The sequence below is a fragment of the Esox lucius genome, chromosome 24 (assembly GCF_011004845.1).
Source record: "Esox lucius isolate fEsoLuc1 chromosome 24, fEsoLuc1.pri, whole genome shotgun sequence".
NCBI classification, from domain to species: Eukaryota; Metazoa; Chordata; class Actinopteri; order Esociformes; family Esocidae; genus Esox; species Esox lucius.
This window is the reverse complement of record NC_047592.1, coordinates 1654075-1672383: the sequence shown is the minus strand read 5'-3', so window position 1 is coordinate 1672383 and position 18309 is coordinate 1654075. Positions and strand designations below refer to the sequence as shown.

Here is an 18309-nt window from a genome sequence, read left to right as displayed (position 1 = left end):
TTATATACGTTCTGACAGTGGTAGTTCCTGCTCACTGCAGGCCTATCAGAATGGGGCTGAACGTGGTTTAGACTTGTTCAGCCTATCGCTGGCGCCCAGGCTTGTTCCAGCCGCAAGGCCCATTCCATCTGTCCGGAGTGTCCGACTAGTCTGTTTACATGAAGATTATCTATTCTTACACCCTTAAGCTCGGAAACTGAAGTTTCTATTCCTGTTATCTTAATTCAGGCCCAATCAGTTCCTCATAAGTTAAAAGAACATAACACTCTTAATATATACTAGACACTCTAATACCATCTGCGCCCAAGTGCAACCACCATTTTCCACTGTTTATAATACAGTTTCAGCTTAAGCACAAGCTAAAGTAAGGCACATGTTAGGTGTAAAATGTTTCAACACACAACACTCAATAGTAAAAAGTATACCAACACTCACTAGTAAAAAGTATACCAACACTCACTAGTAAAAAGTATACCAACCCTCACTAGTAAAAAGTATACCAACACTCACTAGTAAAAAGTATACCCACACTCACTAGTAAAAAGTATACCAACCCTCACTAGTAAAAAGTATACCAACCCTCACTAGTAAAAAGTATACCAACACTCACTAGTAAAAAGTATACCAACACTCACTAGTAAAAAGCATACCAACACTCACTAGTAAAAAGTATACCAACACTCACTAGTAAAAAGTATACCAACACTCACTAGTAAAAAGTATACCAACACTCACTAGTAAAAAGTACACCAACACTCACTAGTAAAAAGTATACCAACACTCACTAGTAAAAAGTATACCAACACTCACTAGTAAAAAGTATACCAACACTCACTAGTAAAAAGTATACCAACACTCACTAGTAAAAAGTATACCAACACTCACTAGTAAAAAGTATACCAACCCTCACTAGTAAAAAGTATACCAACACTCACTAGTAAAAAGTATACCAACACTCACTAATAAAAAGTATACCAACACTCACTAGTAAAAAGTATACCAACACTCACTAGTAAAAAGTATACCAACACTCACTAGTAAAAAGTATACCAATACTCACTAGTAAAAAGTATACCAATACTCACTAGTAAAAAGTATACCAACACTCACTAGTAAAAAGTAAATTCCACACTAGCTATGTATCCCAGTAATTGTGTGTGTGTGTGTGTGTGGGTGTGTGTGTGTCTGTGTGTACGTGTGTGTGTCAGTGTGTGACCCAGTCAAAGAGCATCGCTGTGGAGACGGGAGGTGTGTCACTAAGGATTGGCTCTGTGATGGAGATCATGACTGTCTAGACAAGAGCGATGAACTCAACTGCTGTAAGTCATTATCACACCCACTACAGCTGCATCATTATCATGACTACATTATTACAGTATCATCACTATCATGGCTGCATTATCACAACTGTTTCGGTATCATCATTATCATGGCTGCATTATCACAACTATCAAATGATCGTCATCGTCATAGCTGCATTACCTCAACTATCACAGAGTCATCATTATAATTATCCTAAATTATCTAAATGATCTACATTTAATTAGTATCAATGTGAAAACATTATCATTATCATTAGTTACAACAAAGTTATGATTGCATTACTATTTAAAACAACTTTAAGTTACTGTCATTAGCCACATCTTCATTAACATGTTCATACTTTCATTACAACATGTTAATGTAAGAACTAATTAGCAACAGCTACCGTCGTATGAAAGTCATTTCTTTATCTGATTTCTCCTCTCCCCCCTCCTCCCTCCCCCACCCCTCCCCCTCCCCCACCCCTCTCCCCCCTCCCCCCTCCTCCCTCCCCCTCCTCTCCTCTCTGTAGCCTGTAAGTCCCAGGGTCTGTTGGAGTGTGTGACTGGTCAGTGTGTCCCCAGTGCTTTCCGCTGTGACGGAGAGGAGGACTGTAAAGACGGGAGTGACGAGGAGAACTGCACTTCCCAACACAGTAAGACAACACACACACCTCCCCCTCCAACACACACACCTACCCCTCCAACACACACACACACCTACCCCTCCAACACACACACACACACCTCCCAACACAGTAAGACAACACACACACACACCTACCCCTCCAACACACACACACACACCTACACCTCCAACACAAACACACACACCTACCCCTCCAACACAGTAAGGACAACTCTCTGTCTTAGCTCAGGGGGTGTGTCTAACGTCTCCCTCTCAGCTTAGGGGGTGTGTCTATCGTCTCCCTCTCAGCTCAGGGGGTGTGTCTAACGTCTCCCTCTCAGCTCAGGGGGTGTGTCTAACGTCTCCCTCTCAGCTCAGGGGGTGTGTCTAACATCTCTCTGTCTTAGCTCAGGTTGGTGTGTCTAACGTCTCTCTGTCTCAGCTCAGGGGGTGTATTTAACATCTCTCTGTCTTAGCTCAGGGGGTGTGTCTAACGTCTCTCTGTCTCAGCTCAGGGGGCGTGTCTAACGTCTCTCTGTCTCAGCTCAGGGGGCGTGTTCTCCAGGCCTGCCCAGCTGTATCTCTACTCCCGGAGCTACACTGTGTGACACACGCAACAACTGCAGTAAGTGTGTGTGTCTCTGTGTGTGTGTGTGTCTGTGTGTGTGTGTGTCTGTGTGTGTGTGTTTCTGTCTGTGTGTCTGTCTGTCTGTGTTTGTGTAATGTCTCCTCTACTGTGTCGATGCGATACCTTTTCCATACTGTGACTGGGTAAGAAGACATGGTCAATAGAGAAGCCCTTATTCCCGGGGTGTCAAACCGGTTCCCCAGAGGGCCCAGTGTCCGCAGGTTTTTGGTTTTGCCTATAAATAAGTTCCCATTTCACACCTGAGGGGAGAAACTAACCAATTAGTGACCTAATTAATCAGTCAAGTAAGAGATGAGAGGGAAACCCTGCAGACGCTCGGCCCCACATGGAACCGGTTTGACACCTCTGCCTTATTCCGTCCTGTACTCACCTGTATAATCACCTGTCCCTCCCCTCCATCTCCCCCACCCACCCCTCCCCCTCTCTCTCCCTCCTCCACATCTCTTTCTTCCTCCCCCACCTCTCTACACCCCTCCCCCCGCCCCCCCTTGTCCAGGTCGTTGTGAGCCCATTACGTTGGAGTTGTGTATGAATCTTCCCTACAACAGCACCACGTACCCCAACTACCTGGGTCACTCCACCCAGAGAGAGAGCTCTGGTTCCTGGGAGGCGTCCCTGTTTCCTGCCCTGGTCCAGACCAACTGCTATAAATACCTCATGTTCTTCGCCTGCACCATGCTGGTCCCCAAGTGTGATGCACACACACACCAGAGAGTCCCCCCCTGCAGGTCAGTACGCACACACACACACACACACACAGACACACACACGCCCCAGAGAGTCCCCCCTTGCAGGTCAGTGCGCACACACACACACACACACAGACACACACAGACACACAGACACACACACGCCCCAGAGAGTCCCCCCTTGCAGGTCAGTGCACACACACACACACACACACACAGACACACACACAGACACACACAAACACCAAAGAGTCCCCCCCTGCAGGTCAGTACACATACACACACCAGAGAGTCCCCCCCTGCAGGTCAGTGCACATACACACACCAGAGAGTCCCCCCCTGCGTTAGACTCCAGTTGTCTCTAAGTGACCAGTAGAGGTTAGTAGAGTCCAGTAGACACCAGTACACTGAAGGTGACTAGTAGAGTCCATTTTGTGTGGATGAATGTGTGTGTTGCAGGTCGTTATTTCGTAACTTTAAGGAGCGTTGTGAGTCAGTGCTGGGGGTTGTGTGTCTGGTGTGTGTGTTGCAGGTCGTTATGTTGTAACTCTAAGCAGCGTTGTGAGTCAGTGCTGGGGGTTGTGTGTCTGGTGTGTGTGTTGCAGGTCGTTATGTTGTAACTCTAAGCAGCGTTGTGAGTCAGTGCTGGGGGTTGTGGGTCTGGTGTGTGTGTTGCAGGTCGTTATGTCGTAACTCTAAGGAGCGTTGTGAGTCGGTGCTGGGGGTTGTGGGTCTGGTGTGGCCAGAGGATTCCGACTGTAACCAGTTTCCTGAAGATGGACACAACGTCACCTGTCTTCTCCCAGACCCAGATGTAGACGGTCAGTACTGGATGTGTTTTTTGTTGTGTAATTTGTTTTTATTGATTGGTGGATTTGGTGATTGATTTTCACAACATATCTGAGCTGTGTGAAGGAGAATAAATAGTGGGGTGAAATTGATCCTGGGCCACAAAGCACGGAGCTATTGAGACTCCCATTCATGTTTTGGAGTTTTCCCAGTCATTTGGAATGTTGTTCTTGAATGTTGTTGATTTGGTTGACTTTTGTTGTTCTATGTTTTTGTGGTGTGTTGTTGTCCTGGTTACAGAGTGTTCTCCGAGCCACTTCAAGTGTCGTTCAGGAAGGTGTGTGTTGTCGTCTAAACACTGTGACGGACACATGGACTGTGATGATGACAGCGATGAAGACAACTGTGGTGAGAACACACACAGACACACACACACAGACACACATGAATAAATACACACGCAGGTCAGACACTGCAGCTGACCCCTGCTGTCTCCCACCCCCACTGTCCTAAGTCCCGCCCCCCGTCCTGTGAGCGCCCACTGTCCCGAGGACACACAGCACCAGTGTGGTCTTTGATGAGGTTCTGGATTCATGAGGTTGTGTTCCAGGTTGTGTGGAGTGTGGTCTGTGATGTGGTTCTGTATTAATGAGGTTGAGTTCCAGGTTGTGTGGAGTGTGGTCTGTTATAAGGCTCTATGTTAATGAGGTTGTGTTCCAGGTTGTGTGGAGTGTGATCTGTTATAAGGCTCTATGTTAATGAGGTTGAGTTCCAGGTTGTGTGGAGTGTGGTCTGTTATAAGGCTCTATGTTAATGAGGTTGAGTTACAGGTTGTGTGGAGTGTGGTCTGTGATGTGGTTCTGTATTAATGAGGTTGAGTTCCAGGTTGTGTGGAGTATGTTCTATGATGAGGTCCTGTATTAATGAGGTTGTGTCTCAGGTTATGTGGGGTGTGGTCTGTTATAAGGTTATACAGTTCTTGAAAAATTTAAGACACCACTCCTTATTTTTCTTAAATCAGCATCTCTACTTATCTCTATGTATGGCAGCCATTCCATTCCAGTGTCTGTTAAATTCCAACACAGGAACACCTTGTTTTACTTAATGAAGTACTGATTAAGTGATTACCTGATACAAATCTAATTTGAAAAGTATAAAAGCCACTGCTGTGGTCATCACTATCCTCTTGCAATAGGACCAGCTGGATGGCAAAAACAGTGCAAGTAGTACCTCAAAGGTAATTTGAATAAAAAATTACAAATCAGCATTACAAAAGAGTTGAAAAGAAAGGCTTTGAGTGAGGAAAAGAAGGGTTCAATTCTGGCTTTACTGGCAGAGGGATACAGTGAGCGTCAGGTTGCTTCCATCCTGAAAATGTCAAAGACGGCGGTTCATAAGAACAAGGTCAAGCAACAGACATTGGGGACAACAAACCCACAGACTGGTAGAGGGCAAAAACGACTGTCCACTGACCGAGATGACCGTTAACTCATTCGATTGTCACTCAACAACCATAGGATGACATCAAGTGACCTACAAAAAGAATGTCAAACAGCAGCTGGGGTGAAATGCACAGCGAAGACGGTTCGAAACAGGCTCATAGGGGCAGGGCTGAAGTCATGCAAAGCTAGAAAAAAGCCCCTTCATCAACGAAAAGCAAAGAAGAGCCAGGCTGAAGTTTGCAAAAGACCATAAGGATTGGACCATAGAGGAATGGAGTAAGGTCATCTTCTCTGATGAGTCAAATTTTCAGCTTTGCCCAACACCTGGTCGTCTAATGGTTAGACTGAGACCTGGAGAAGCCTACAAGCCACAGTGTCTCACACACACTGTGAAATATGGTGGAGGATTGGTGATCATCTGGGGATGGGAAGGCTGGAATCGGGCAGATTTGTCCTTGTGAAGGACGCATGAATCAAGCCAAGTACAAGGTTATCGTGGAAGAACAACTGCTTTCTTCTGCTCTGACAATGTTTCCCAACTAAGAATGGAGTTTTCCAGCAGGACAATGCTCCATGCCACACAGCCAGGTCAATCAAGATGTGGACCACCAGATCAAGACCCTGTCATGGCCAGCCCGATTTCCAGACCTGAACCCCATTGAAAACCTGTGAAATTTGATCAAGAGGAAGATGGATGGTCACCAGCCATAAAACAAAACAGCAACGTAACTGACTGGTGGAGAGCATGCCAAGACGCATGAAAGCTGTGATAAAAAATCAAGGTTATTCCACCAAATATTGATTTCTGAACTCTTCCTAAGTTTAAACATTATTATTTTGTTGTTGAGAAATTAATATTAATTTGTTTTCTTTGCATTATTTGAGGTCTGAAAACAATGCATCTTTTTTTGGTTATTTTGACCAGTTGTTGTTTTCTACAAATAAGTACTCTAAATGACATTATTTTTATTTGGAATTTGGGAGTAATGTTGTCAGTACTTTATAGAATAAAACAAAAATGTTAATTTTACTCAAACACACACCTATGAAAAGTAAAACCAGAAAAACTATGTGTGGAGTGTGGTCTGTTATAAGGCTCTATGTTAATGAGGTTGTGTTCCAGGTTGTGTGGAGTGTGGTCTGTTATAAGGCTCTATGTTAATGAGGTTGTGTTCCAGGTTTTGTGGTCTGTTATAAGGCTCTATGTTAATGAGTTTGTGTTCCAGGTTGTGTGGAGTGTGGTCTGTTATAAGGCTCTATGTTGATGAGGTTGTGTTTCAGGTTGTGTGGAGCGTGGTCTCTGGGCATGTCCTGGAACCAGGCAGTGTATTAAACACACTATGATCTGTGATGGCTTCCCAGACTGCCCCCTACTGGAGGATGAGAGGAACTGCTGTAAGTGTCATTACACAGCTTTCGATCGTTTCACTAGGCATGTGTTTGTCAGTACAGTCTGCATTTACAGCTCAGTGTTTCCTGTGAATTAGAATGTACTTGGTGACTGTTGGTTAACTGGTCGTATCTTCTCAGCTGTGTGTAACGACAACGAGCTGTCCTGCAACAACCACCAATGTGTTCATCGGACTCTGTGGTGCGACGGGAAGAAACACTGTTCTGACAGTTCTGATGAATGGGACTGTGGTAACTATACCCCGCAGAGATAGATAGAGGGATCTCTGTTCAGACAGCCCTGATGAATGGGACTGTGGTAACTATACCCCGCAGAGATAGATAGAGGGATCTCTGTTCAGACAGCTCTGACGAATGGGACTGTGGTAACTATACCCCGCAGAGATAGATAGAGGAATCGCTGTTCAGACAGCCCTGAGGAATGGGAGTGTGGTAACTGTACCCACAGAGATAGATAGAGGGATCACTGTTCAGACAGCTCTGAGTAATGGGGGTGTGGTAACTGTATCCATAGAGATAGGCGAGGGGATCACTATTATATTTGATGCTTATCTTCCCCCCTCCTCTTTCAACCTACTTCAGCACTATCAGCTGATTTCCTGGGTGATTTTAATCTGCCCTCTGACCTTCCCCCTCCAGTGTCCCTGTCTGAGGGGTCGATCCTAACGGTGTTCAGGACTGCAGTAGACTACCAGGTCTGTGCTGATGACTGGACCGCAGAGCTCAGCCAACTGACCTGCTCCCAACTTGGACTAGGGTAAGGTCAGTAGTTAGACAAAGACACACAACTAAAGAATCACAGCAAAAGGCACGACTTCAGATGCACAGCTACAGACACACAGCTACAGACTCACAACTACAGACACACAGCTACTGACGCACATTTACACAGACACAGCAACAGACGCACAACTACAGACCCACAGCAAAAGACACAACTTCAGATGCATAGCTACAGACCCACAGCTACAGACCCACAGCTACAGACCCACAGCTACAGACCCACAGCTACAGACTCACAACTACAGACACACAGCTACACAGGTACTGACATACAACTACAAAGACAATCAGCTACTGACACTCAGCTGTAGTGTGTCTGCAGCCGTGTGTCTTTTTTATTTGTATACATTTTGTCATAACAATGGTTTTTGTGTCCTCATTCAGTGTCAATGTGCTAAAATATGTGGTCATACAGCCAACTCAGTATGGGCTTTGTGAAAATCAGCCAATTTAAAATTTGAATAAACAAAAGAAACGACACAAACAACGAGTCATATTTTGGTCTCAACCATCGGGGATGATGGATACTTTTTATTGAGTAGTATAATTTCTTTCTTCTACAAAACCTAAAGACAGTGTTGTCCACAGTAACACTGGGTATGTGTGTCTTCCTGTGTGTGTGTGTGTGTCCTCCAGAGTCCCAGCGTCTGTAGCGCTGATTCCTGACCCCCCCGGGGTTCCTGGGAGGAGGAGATGGCTTCATGTCCATCCTGACTGGAGACAGAGGAACGGGTCTGCTCTACAGGGTCTACTGGAAAAGAGAGGGTAAGAACCTAGAACCACACTGGAGAAGACAGAGGGTAGGAACCTAGAACCATGCTGAAGAAGAGAGGGTAGGAACCTAGAACCATATCTGATAACCTAGATCCTACCCTGGTTGGCATCTCTACATTGTCTGGATCCCAGAAGGAAAGATGGGTTCTGTTTTTCTAAGATGGTGTGTTAGAAAATGTTTATAACTGTCAATAAAGGTTTAATAAAGGTTTAATAAAGGTTGTCAAGTTGATACATGTACAACAGTTAATCCCAAATCTTTCTACAGACATGCCTGCTACTCCAGGAAAAGAGTGTCTCTACAGTGCACCAAAGAAGGTAACAGACTGACTCAGAAGTCATGGGTTTGTTTAACAGAGACTGACTCTGAAATCATGGGTTTATTTAACGAAGACTGACTCTGAATTCATGGGTTTATTTAACGCAGACTGACTCTGAAATCATGGGTTTATTTAACAGAGACTGACTCTGAAGTCATGGGTTTGTTTAACAGAGACTGACTCTGAAGTCATGGGTTTATTTAACAGAGACTGACTCTGAAGTCATGGGTTTATTTAACAGAGACTGACTCTGAAGTCATGGGTTTGTTTAACAGAGACTGACTCTGAAGTCATGGGTTTATTTAACGAAGACTGACTCTGAAGTCATGGGTTTATTTAAACATGTCCATCCAGACTGTTTATGTAATGGTTATACCTGTCCATCCAGACTGTTCATGTGATGGTTATACCTGTCTATCCAGACTGTTTATGTAATGGTTATACCTGTCCATCCAGACTGTTTATATAATGGTTATACCTGTCTATCCAGACTGTTTATGTAATGGTTATACCTGTCCATCCAGACTGTTCATGTGATGGTTATACATGTCCATCCAGACTGTTTATGTAATGGTTATACCTGTCTATCCAGACTGTTCATGTAATGGTTATACCTGTCTATCCAGACTGTTTATGTGACTGTTATACCTGTCCATCCAGACTGTTTATGTAATGGTTATACCTGTCTATCCAGACTGTTCATGTAATGGTTATACCTGTCTATCCAGACTGTTTATGTGACTGTTATACCTGTCCATCCAGACTGTTTATGTAATGGTTATACCTGTCCATCCAGACTGTTCATATGACTGTTATACCTGTCCATCTAGACTGTTCATATGACTGTTATACCTGTCCATCCAGACTGTTCATATGACTGTTATACCTGTCCATCCAGACTGCGGCTTGCGTCCTGCGGCACGGGTCTATAAGCGTATCCTGGGAGGCCGGGTCTCCAGGCCTGGACGTTGGCCCTGGCAGTGCTCCCTCCAGTCAGACCCTAGTGGACATATCTGTGGCTGTGTCCTCATTGGGAAGAAATGGGTCCTCACTGTCGCTCACTGCTTCGAAGGGTGAGATGTTACTTTCTCACGTTGTTTTCTTCTTGTTTCTATCTAACTCTGGTCTGTCCTCCTGTTCTCTGTCCAAATCTGGTCTGTCCTTTTCTCTGTCTAACTGAGGTCTCTCCTCTTATTTGTCCAACCCTAGTCTCTCCTCTTCTTTGTCTAACTCTGGTCTCTTCTTCTCTGTCTAACAGTGGTTTCTCCTTTTCTTCTCTGTCTTCCTCTTGTCTCTTTTCTTCTCTGTCTAACTCTGGTCTCTCTTCTTCTCTGTCTTCCCCTGGTCTCTTTTCTTCTCTGTCTAACTCTGGTCTCTCCTCTTCTCTGTCTTCCTCTGGTCTCTTCTCTTCTCTGTCTAACTCTGGTCTCTCCACTTCTCTGTCTAACTCTGGTCTCTCCACTTCTCTGTCTAACTCTGGTCTCTCCTCTTCTCTGTCTAACTCTGGTCTCTTCTCTTCTTTTCTGTCTAACTCTGGTCTCTCCTCTTTTCTGTCTAACTCTGGTCTCTCCTCTTCTCAGTCTAACTCTGGTCTCTCCTCTCCAGACGTAACTCTGCTGACTTGTGGGAGGTGGTCCTGGGTATTAACAACCTGGACCACCCGTCCGTCACCATGCAGACCAGAGGCGTGGCGTCGGTCACCGTTCACCCCCGCTACACGCGTGCCGTGGTGGACTACGACATCAGCGTGGTGGAGCTGGACCGGGAGGTGGAGATCACCGGCTATGTCCGGCCGGTGTGTTTACCAGAACCGGGCCAGCTGCCCGTGGCCGATACCTACTGTTACATCACAGGCTGGGGACACATGGGGAACAGGAGTAAGTACACACCCAGGCATACACACACACACATTCACACAACCAGACACACACACACACACACACAACCAGGCATACACACTCACACATTCACACAACCAGGCACACACACACAACCAGGCATACACACACACATTCACACAACCAGGCATACACACACACACATTCACACAACCAGACACACACACACACACACACACACAACCAGGCATACACACTCACACATTCACACAACCAGGCACACACACACAACCAGGCATACACACACACACACACACACACACAACCAGGCATACACACTCACACATTCACACAACCAGGCACACACACACAACCAGGCATACACAAACACACACATTCACACAACCAGGCACACACATCCACACAACCGGGCATAAACAGACACACACAAAAACACCCACCCAGGCATACACACACCCACCCACACACACACACAACCAGGCATACACATACACATCCACACAACCAGGCATACACACACACAAACACATCCACACAACCAGGCATACACACAGACCCACACACAAACACACACCCAGGCATACACACACACAAACACATCCACACAACCAGGCATACACACACACAAACACATCCACACAACCAGGCATACACACACACCCACACACAAACACACACCCAGGCATACACACACCAACACACACACAACCAGGCATACACACACACACACACACACACACAACCAGGCATATACAGTGGGGAGAAATTAAGTAATTAATTTGCATTTTATCGCATGACTTCAGTATTTGATCAGAAAAGCAGAACTTAATATTTGATACAGAAACCTTTGTTTGCAATAACAGAGATCATACGTTTCCTGTAGTTCTTGACCAGGTTTGCACACACTGCAGCAGGGATTTTGGCCCACTCCTCCATACAGACCTTCTCCAGATCCTTCAGGTTTCGGGGCTGTCGTTGGGCAATACAGACTTTCAGCTGCCTCCAAAGATTTTCTATTGGGTTCGGGTCTGGAAACTGGCTTGGCCACTCCAGCACTTGAGATGCTTCTTATGGAGCCACTCCATAGTTGCCCTGGCTGTGTGTTTCGGGTCGTTGTCATGCTGGAAGACCCAGCCACAACTCATCTTCAATGCTCTTACTGAGGAAAGAGGTTATTGGCCAGGATCTCGCAATACATGGCCCCATCCATCCTCCCCTCAATACGGTGCAGTCGTCCTGTCCCCTTTGCAGAAAAGCATCCCCAAAGAATGATGTTTCCACCTCCATGCTTCACGGTTGGGATGGTGTTCTTGGGGTTGTACTCATCCTTCTTCTTCCTCCAAACACGGTGAGTGGAGTTTAGAGCAAAAAGCTCTATTTTTGTCTCATCAGACCACATGACCTTCTCCCATTCCTCCTCTGGATCATCCAGATGTTCATTGGCAAACTTCAGATGGGCCTGGACATGCGCTGGCTTGAGCAGGGGGACCTTGCGTGCGCTGCAGGATTTTAATCCATGACGGCGTAGTGTGTTACTAATGGTTTTCTTTGAGACTGTGGTCCCAGCTCTCTTCAAGTCATTGACCAGGTCCTGCCGTGTAGTTCTGGGCTGATCCCTCACCTTCCTCATGATCATTGTTGCCCCACAAGGTGAGATCTTGCATGGAGCCCCAGACCGAGGGAGATTGACCATCATCTTGAACTTCTTCCATTTTCTAATAATTGCGCCAACAGTTGTTGCCTTCTCACCAAGCTGCTTGCCTATTGTCCTGTAGCCAATCCCAGCCTTGTCCAGGTCTATAATTTTATCCCTGATGTCCTTACACAGCTCTCTGGTCTTGGCCATTGGGGAGAGGTTGGAGTCTGTTTGATTGAGTGTGTGGACAGGTGTCTTTTATACAGGTAACGAGTTCAAACAGGTCCAGTTAATACAGGTAATGAGTGGAGAACAGGAGGGCTTCTTAAAGAAAAACTAACTGGTCTGTGAGAGCCGGAATTCTTTCTGGTTGGTAGGTGATCAAATACTTACGTCATGCAATCAAATGCAAATTAATTATAAAAAAATCATACAATGTTATTTTCTGGATTTTTGTTTTAGATTCCGTCTCTCACATTTGAAGTGTAACTATGATAAAAATAACAGACCTCTACATGCTTTGTGAATAGGAAAACCTGCAAAATCGGCAGTGTATCAAATACTTGTTCTCCCCACTGTATGTATGTAAATCAGGAAAAAGAAAAAATTCGAGAAGACAGGCTGAGACTGTACAGGAAATGAGTTCCAGGGAGGTATATGATACGTATAAGTAATATTAATATCACTACATTCTCAACAAACATTTTGAGAGAAAGGGAGAATATATGGGGAGATTTAGATAAAGAAAAATAATTGCATAGTTATAAGACTGCATGGACAGTTAAGGAAGAGGTTGTTTGGATAGAGATGGGATTTGGTCCAGTAGGCCAGTTGGAGCAGCCACAGGAGATGCTTTGGTTTACTGACCCTTTCTAAGCTAATGAGCAGAGGGGTAGTTGTCACAAATACTTATCAAGCGGGTGGTAATATTACCTTTTTTTTTATCATACAATGTGATTTTCTGGATTATTGTTTTAGATTCCATCTCTCACAGTTGAAGTGTACCTATGATAAAACTTACAGATCTCTACATGCTTTGTAAGTAGGAAAACCTGCTAAATTGGCAGTGTATCAAATACTTGTTCTCCCCACTGTGCACACACTCACACATATACACACACAACCAGGCATACACACACATATACAACCAAGCAGACACACACACACACAACCAGCCATACACACACACACACATACAACCAGCCATACACACACATAACCAGCCATACCCACACACACACACACACACACACACATACAACCAGCCATACACACACACACACACACACAACCAGGTGTCATGGAAATTACCACATATAATGGAGAACAATCTGAATACTCAAATTGAACCTTTATTGATACCGCAGGAAACAGCCACCACCCTGGTTCTAGAATGATGACCCGGTCTAAATAGGAACCCCCAGTGGGTCACCCCCCTCCCCAGTGGGTCACCCCCCTCCCCAGAGGGTCACCCCCCTCCCCAGAGGGTCACCCCCCTCCCCAGTGGGTCACCCCCCTCCCCAGAGGGTCACCCCCCTCCCCAGTGGGTCACCCCCCTCCCCAGAGGGTCACTCCCCTCCCCAGTGGGTCACTCCCCTCCCCAGTGGGTCACCCCCCTCCCCAGAGGGTCACTCCCCTCCCCAGAGGGTCACCCCCCTCCCCAGAGGGTCACCCCCCTCCCCAGAGGGTCACCCCCCTCCCCAGTGGGTCACCCCCCTCCCCAGAGCCCTTGGGCTTTCTCTTTGCAGAACAACAAACAGATGAACAACTTAACAGTTTCCTCTGGCCCTCTGACCTACAGTAGCCATCTGTCCAGTTCATTACCTCCTTGGTTGCCCCAAGAATCAACAAGATCCCTTTCATGTATTGCAAGCCATAAACAAAGGCCTGTTGGTTATCTTTTTGTCAATAATCAAATGTCCTTTTCGACAAGGCACACACACACACCCAGGCATACACACACACTCACACACACAACCAGGCATACACACACACTCACACACACACCCAGGCATACACACACACTCACACACACAACCAGGCATACACACTCACACACACAACCAGGCATACACACACACTCACACACACTCACACACACAACCGGGCATACACACATTCACTGTACCGAACAAGCCATGCATACACACCAACCATGTATAAATAGACCACATTTATAAAGAAAATTGTTTCCACAGTTTTAGCAGTACTGACACCTAACACACCCACCCACACACAACATACAGTAACACCCCTTCTCTCTCCCTCCCTCCCTCCCTCCCTCCCTCCCTCCCTCTTTAGTGCCCTTTAAGCTGCAGGAGGGGGAGGTGAGAATCATCTCTGTGTCTCAGTGTCAGAGTCATTTCGACATGAAGACCATCACCAGCAGGATGTTGTGTGCTGGCTACGAGGCTGGAACCGTGGACTCCTGCATGGTCAGTACGAACCTATCAGGACAGGACAACCCTCTGAGCCTGGCTCTTCTCTAGGTTTCTTCCTAAGTTTCATCCTAACTGGGGAGTGCTTCCTGGCCTCTGTTATTCTGCTTGTGCGTCATGTTTCAGGGCAGATATCTGTATACACAGTATCTCACAAAAGTGAGCACACCCCTCACATTTTTGTGAATATTTTATTATTTTACTGAAGAAATGACTCTTTGCTACAATGTAAAGTAGTGAGTGTACATCTTGTATAGCAGTGTACATTTTCTGTCCCCTCAAAATAACTCAACACACAGCCATTAATGTCTAAACTGCTGGCAACAAAAGTGAATACACCCCTAAGTGAAAATGGCAAAATTGGCCCCAATTAGCCATTTTCCCTCCCCGGTGTCATGTGACTCGTTAGTGTTACAAGGTCTCAGTTATGAATGGGGAGCAGGTGTGTTAAATTTGGTGTTATCACTCTCACACTCCCTCATACTTGTCCCTGGAAGTTCAACATGGCACCTCATGGCATAGAACTCTCTGAGGATCTGAAAAAAAGAATTGTTGCTCTACATAAAGATGGCCTAGGCTATAAGAAGATTGCCAAGACCCTGAAACTGAACTGCAGCACAGTGGCCAAAACCATACAGCGGTTTAACAGGACAGGTTCCACTCAGAACAGGCCTCGCCATGGTCGACCCAGAGGGAAGCCTCTTCTAAAGATGATGCACAAGAAAGCCTGCAAACAGTTTGCTGAAGACAAGCAGACTAAGGACATGGATTACTGGAATGTCCTGTGGTCTGATGAGACCAAGATAAACTTATTTGGTTCAGATGGTGTCAAGCGAGTGTGGCTGCAACCAGGTGAGGAGTACAAAGACAAGTGTGTCTTGCCTACAGTCAAGCATGGTGGTGGGAGTGTCATGGTCTGGGGCTGCATGAGTGCTGCCGGCACTGGGGAGCTACAGTTTATTGAGGGAACCATGAATGCCATCATGTACTGTGACATAATGAAGCAGAGCATGATCCCCTCCCATCGGAGACTGGACCGCAGGGCAATATTCCAATATGATAACGACCCCAAACACACCTCCAAGACGACCACTGCCTTGCTAAAGAAGCTGAGGGTAAAGGTGATGGACTGGCCAAGCATGTCTCCAGACCTAAACCCTATTAAGCATCTGTGGGGCATCCTCAAATGGAAGGTGGAGGAGCGCAAGGTCTCTAACATCCACCAGCTCTGTGATGTCATCATGGAGGACTGGAAGAGGACTCCAGTGGCAACCTGTGAAGCTCTGGTGAACTCCATGCCCAAGAGGGTTAAGGCAGTGCTGAAAAATAATGGTTGCCACACAAATTATTGACACTTTGGGCCCAATTTTGACATTTTCACTTAGGGGTGTACTCATTTCTGTTACCTGCGGTCTAGACATTAATGGCTGTGTGTTGAGTTATTTTGATGGGAAGGAAAATGTACACGCTGTACACTCACTACTTAACACTGTAGCAAAGTGACATTTCTTCAGTGTTGTCACATGAAAATATATAATCAAATACTTACAAAAATGTGAGGGGTATACTCACTTCTGTGAGATACTGTACACTGTGTCAACTGCTGATGTAAGAAGGGATTTTATAGAATACTGAAACGTGATTGGTTCTCTGTCTTCCAGGGTGACAGTGGGGGTCCTCTGGTGTGCGAGGAAGCTCGTGGTGGGAGCTGGACCCTGTATGGACTGACGTCCTGGGGCAGCGTGTGTTTCTCCAAGGTCCTGGGCCCTGGGGTCTACGCCAACGTCACACACTTCACACCCTGGATACACAGACAGATCTACCTACACACCTTTCACCTGCTCTGACACACACACACACACACCCTGGATACACAGACAGATCTACCTACACACCTTTCACCTGCTCTGACACACACACACACACCCTGCATACACAGACAGATCTACCTACACACCTTTCACCTGCTCTGACACACACACACACCCTGGATACACAGACAGATCTACCTACACACCTTTCATCTGCTCTGACACACACACACACACACACCTTTCACCTGCACTGACACACACACACACCTTTCACCTGCACTGACACACACACACACCTTTCACCTGCACTGACACACATCTTTACCAACAGTAAAACACACACACACACTTTTACCAACACCAAAACACACATAGAGGAAGAGGAACTGTTTGAAGGACTATTGGTCCTGACAGGCTCAAATGAGGAAGAAAAAACAGATGATTAAGAGTGTTGTCGTTTCCTCTTCCTGTCACTGTGGTACCCAAACATTCCAAACAGGAAGTGAAGTGTATTCAAGAAGGACACTGTTGAATGTTTTCTTTTTCTTTTTATATTGTTGCACAAACTTGTGTTTCACAATACACACATTAAACACCTTAAACTTGATACAGCCATAGCCTCCCTCCCTCAGAACCTGTGTGTACAGTATGTGTGTGTGTGTGTGCTCTGAACACGTGTTCATGTATGTTCTTAGTGTGTGTTGGGGTTTTTAATGTGTATGTATTTATGTAATGTGCTTTATATATACTCTTAGCACGTATGTACTGTATGTATTGTGTGTGTGTATATTTGTATGTTCTTAGCGTGTATGTACTGTATGTGTGTATGTAATATGTGGGTTCAGATTTCTGTGCCTAAACAGTGAGACTTTAGTAGAACAGTACCTACATGTAGCCACAAGATGGCGTTTCATTACCAGCAATATCCAACTTCTAATAGTTTAGGTGTGTCTGTGCCTGTATAAGTGGTTTTGTTTCTGTCATTATGAATCCACAGTGTCTGTGTGTCTGTCTGTACCTCTGTCTGACTGTCTGAATCTCTCTGTCTGTAGGTTTATGTCAGTATGTCTGTCTTTATGTCTGTGTCAGTAGGACAATGTCAGTGTTTATGTTTTGAAGGTCTGTATGTCAGTAGGTCTGTATTTAAAGTCTATGATACGTTCCAGAGTTGATGTTTGTAATTTTCTAAGACTATTTTTCTACAGCTTTTTGTATGTGGTGTGTGTGAGCGAGAGAGAGAGAGACTATTTTGTTTCCAGGATGGCAAAGAATATCCCTGTTAGTGTATAAGGATACATGTACTTCATTGATAAATACACACGAAAAATACTGTATGGTTTCTGATCATGTTTATGACTGATAATGTATACATCGCGGATTATGAATTTGCTCATCGAGAATGTTGTACGGTACATGACTGATAATGTATACATAATGTATTATGTACTGCTCATGGATAATGTTGTGTGGTGTATGACTAATAATGTATACATTATGGATTATGTATTGCTCATCATGAATGTTGTACAGTACATAACTGATTATGTATACATAATGGATTATGTACTGCTAATGGATAATGCTGTATGGTATAATACTGATAATTTTTTATCAGTATAGACTGAGGATGTGTACATAATGATACCCTGTTCCCAGGGGAGTGGAGGACTTGTTAAGTGTTGGTATCCAGGGAGTGGAGGACTTGTTAAGTGTTGGTACTCTGTTCCCTGAGGAGTGAAGGACTTGTTAAGTGTTGGTACTCTGTTCCCTGGGGACT

At 45.3% G+C, this 18309-nt stretch overlaps 1 protein-coding gene across 3 annotated transcripts in view; it reads left to right on the top strand.

Moving 5' to 3' along the window:
- Positions 1–16827, top strand: part of corin (corin, serine peptidase) — a 43777-nt gene extending 26950 nt beyond the window's left edge. For all 3 annotated transcript variants that reach the window (XM_034290619.1, XM_034290618.1, XM_034290620.1), the window contains exons 8-22: positions 1209–1319; positions 1835–1957; positions 2474–2554; positions 3075–3306; positions 3946–4088; positions 4357–4464; positions 6780–6893; positions 7029–7139; positions 7548–7665; positions 8328–8456; positions 8734–8783; positions 9684–9858; positions 10391–10662; positions 14582–14715; positions 16380–16827. In XM_034290619.1, the coding sequence (XP_034146510.1) occupies positions 1209–1319; positions 1835–1957; positions 2474–2554; positions 3075–3306; positions 3946–4088; positions 4357–4464; positions 6780–6893; positions 7029–7139; positions 7548–7665; positions 8328–8456; positions 8734–8783; positions 9684–9858; positions 10391–10662; positions 14582–14715; positions 16380–16565 (2087 nt within the window). In that variant the 3' untranslated portion in view covers positions 16566–16827. The remainder of the gene's footprint in view (positions 1–1208; positions 1320–1834; positions 1958–2473; positions 2555–3074; positions 3307–3945; positions 4089–4356; positions 4465–6779; positions 6894–7028; positions 7140–7547; positions 7666–8327; positions 8457–8733; positions 8784–9683; positions 9859–10390; positions 10663–14581; positions 14716–16379) is intronic.
- Positions 16828–18309: the final 1482 nt, after the last annotated feature.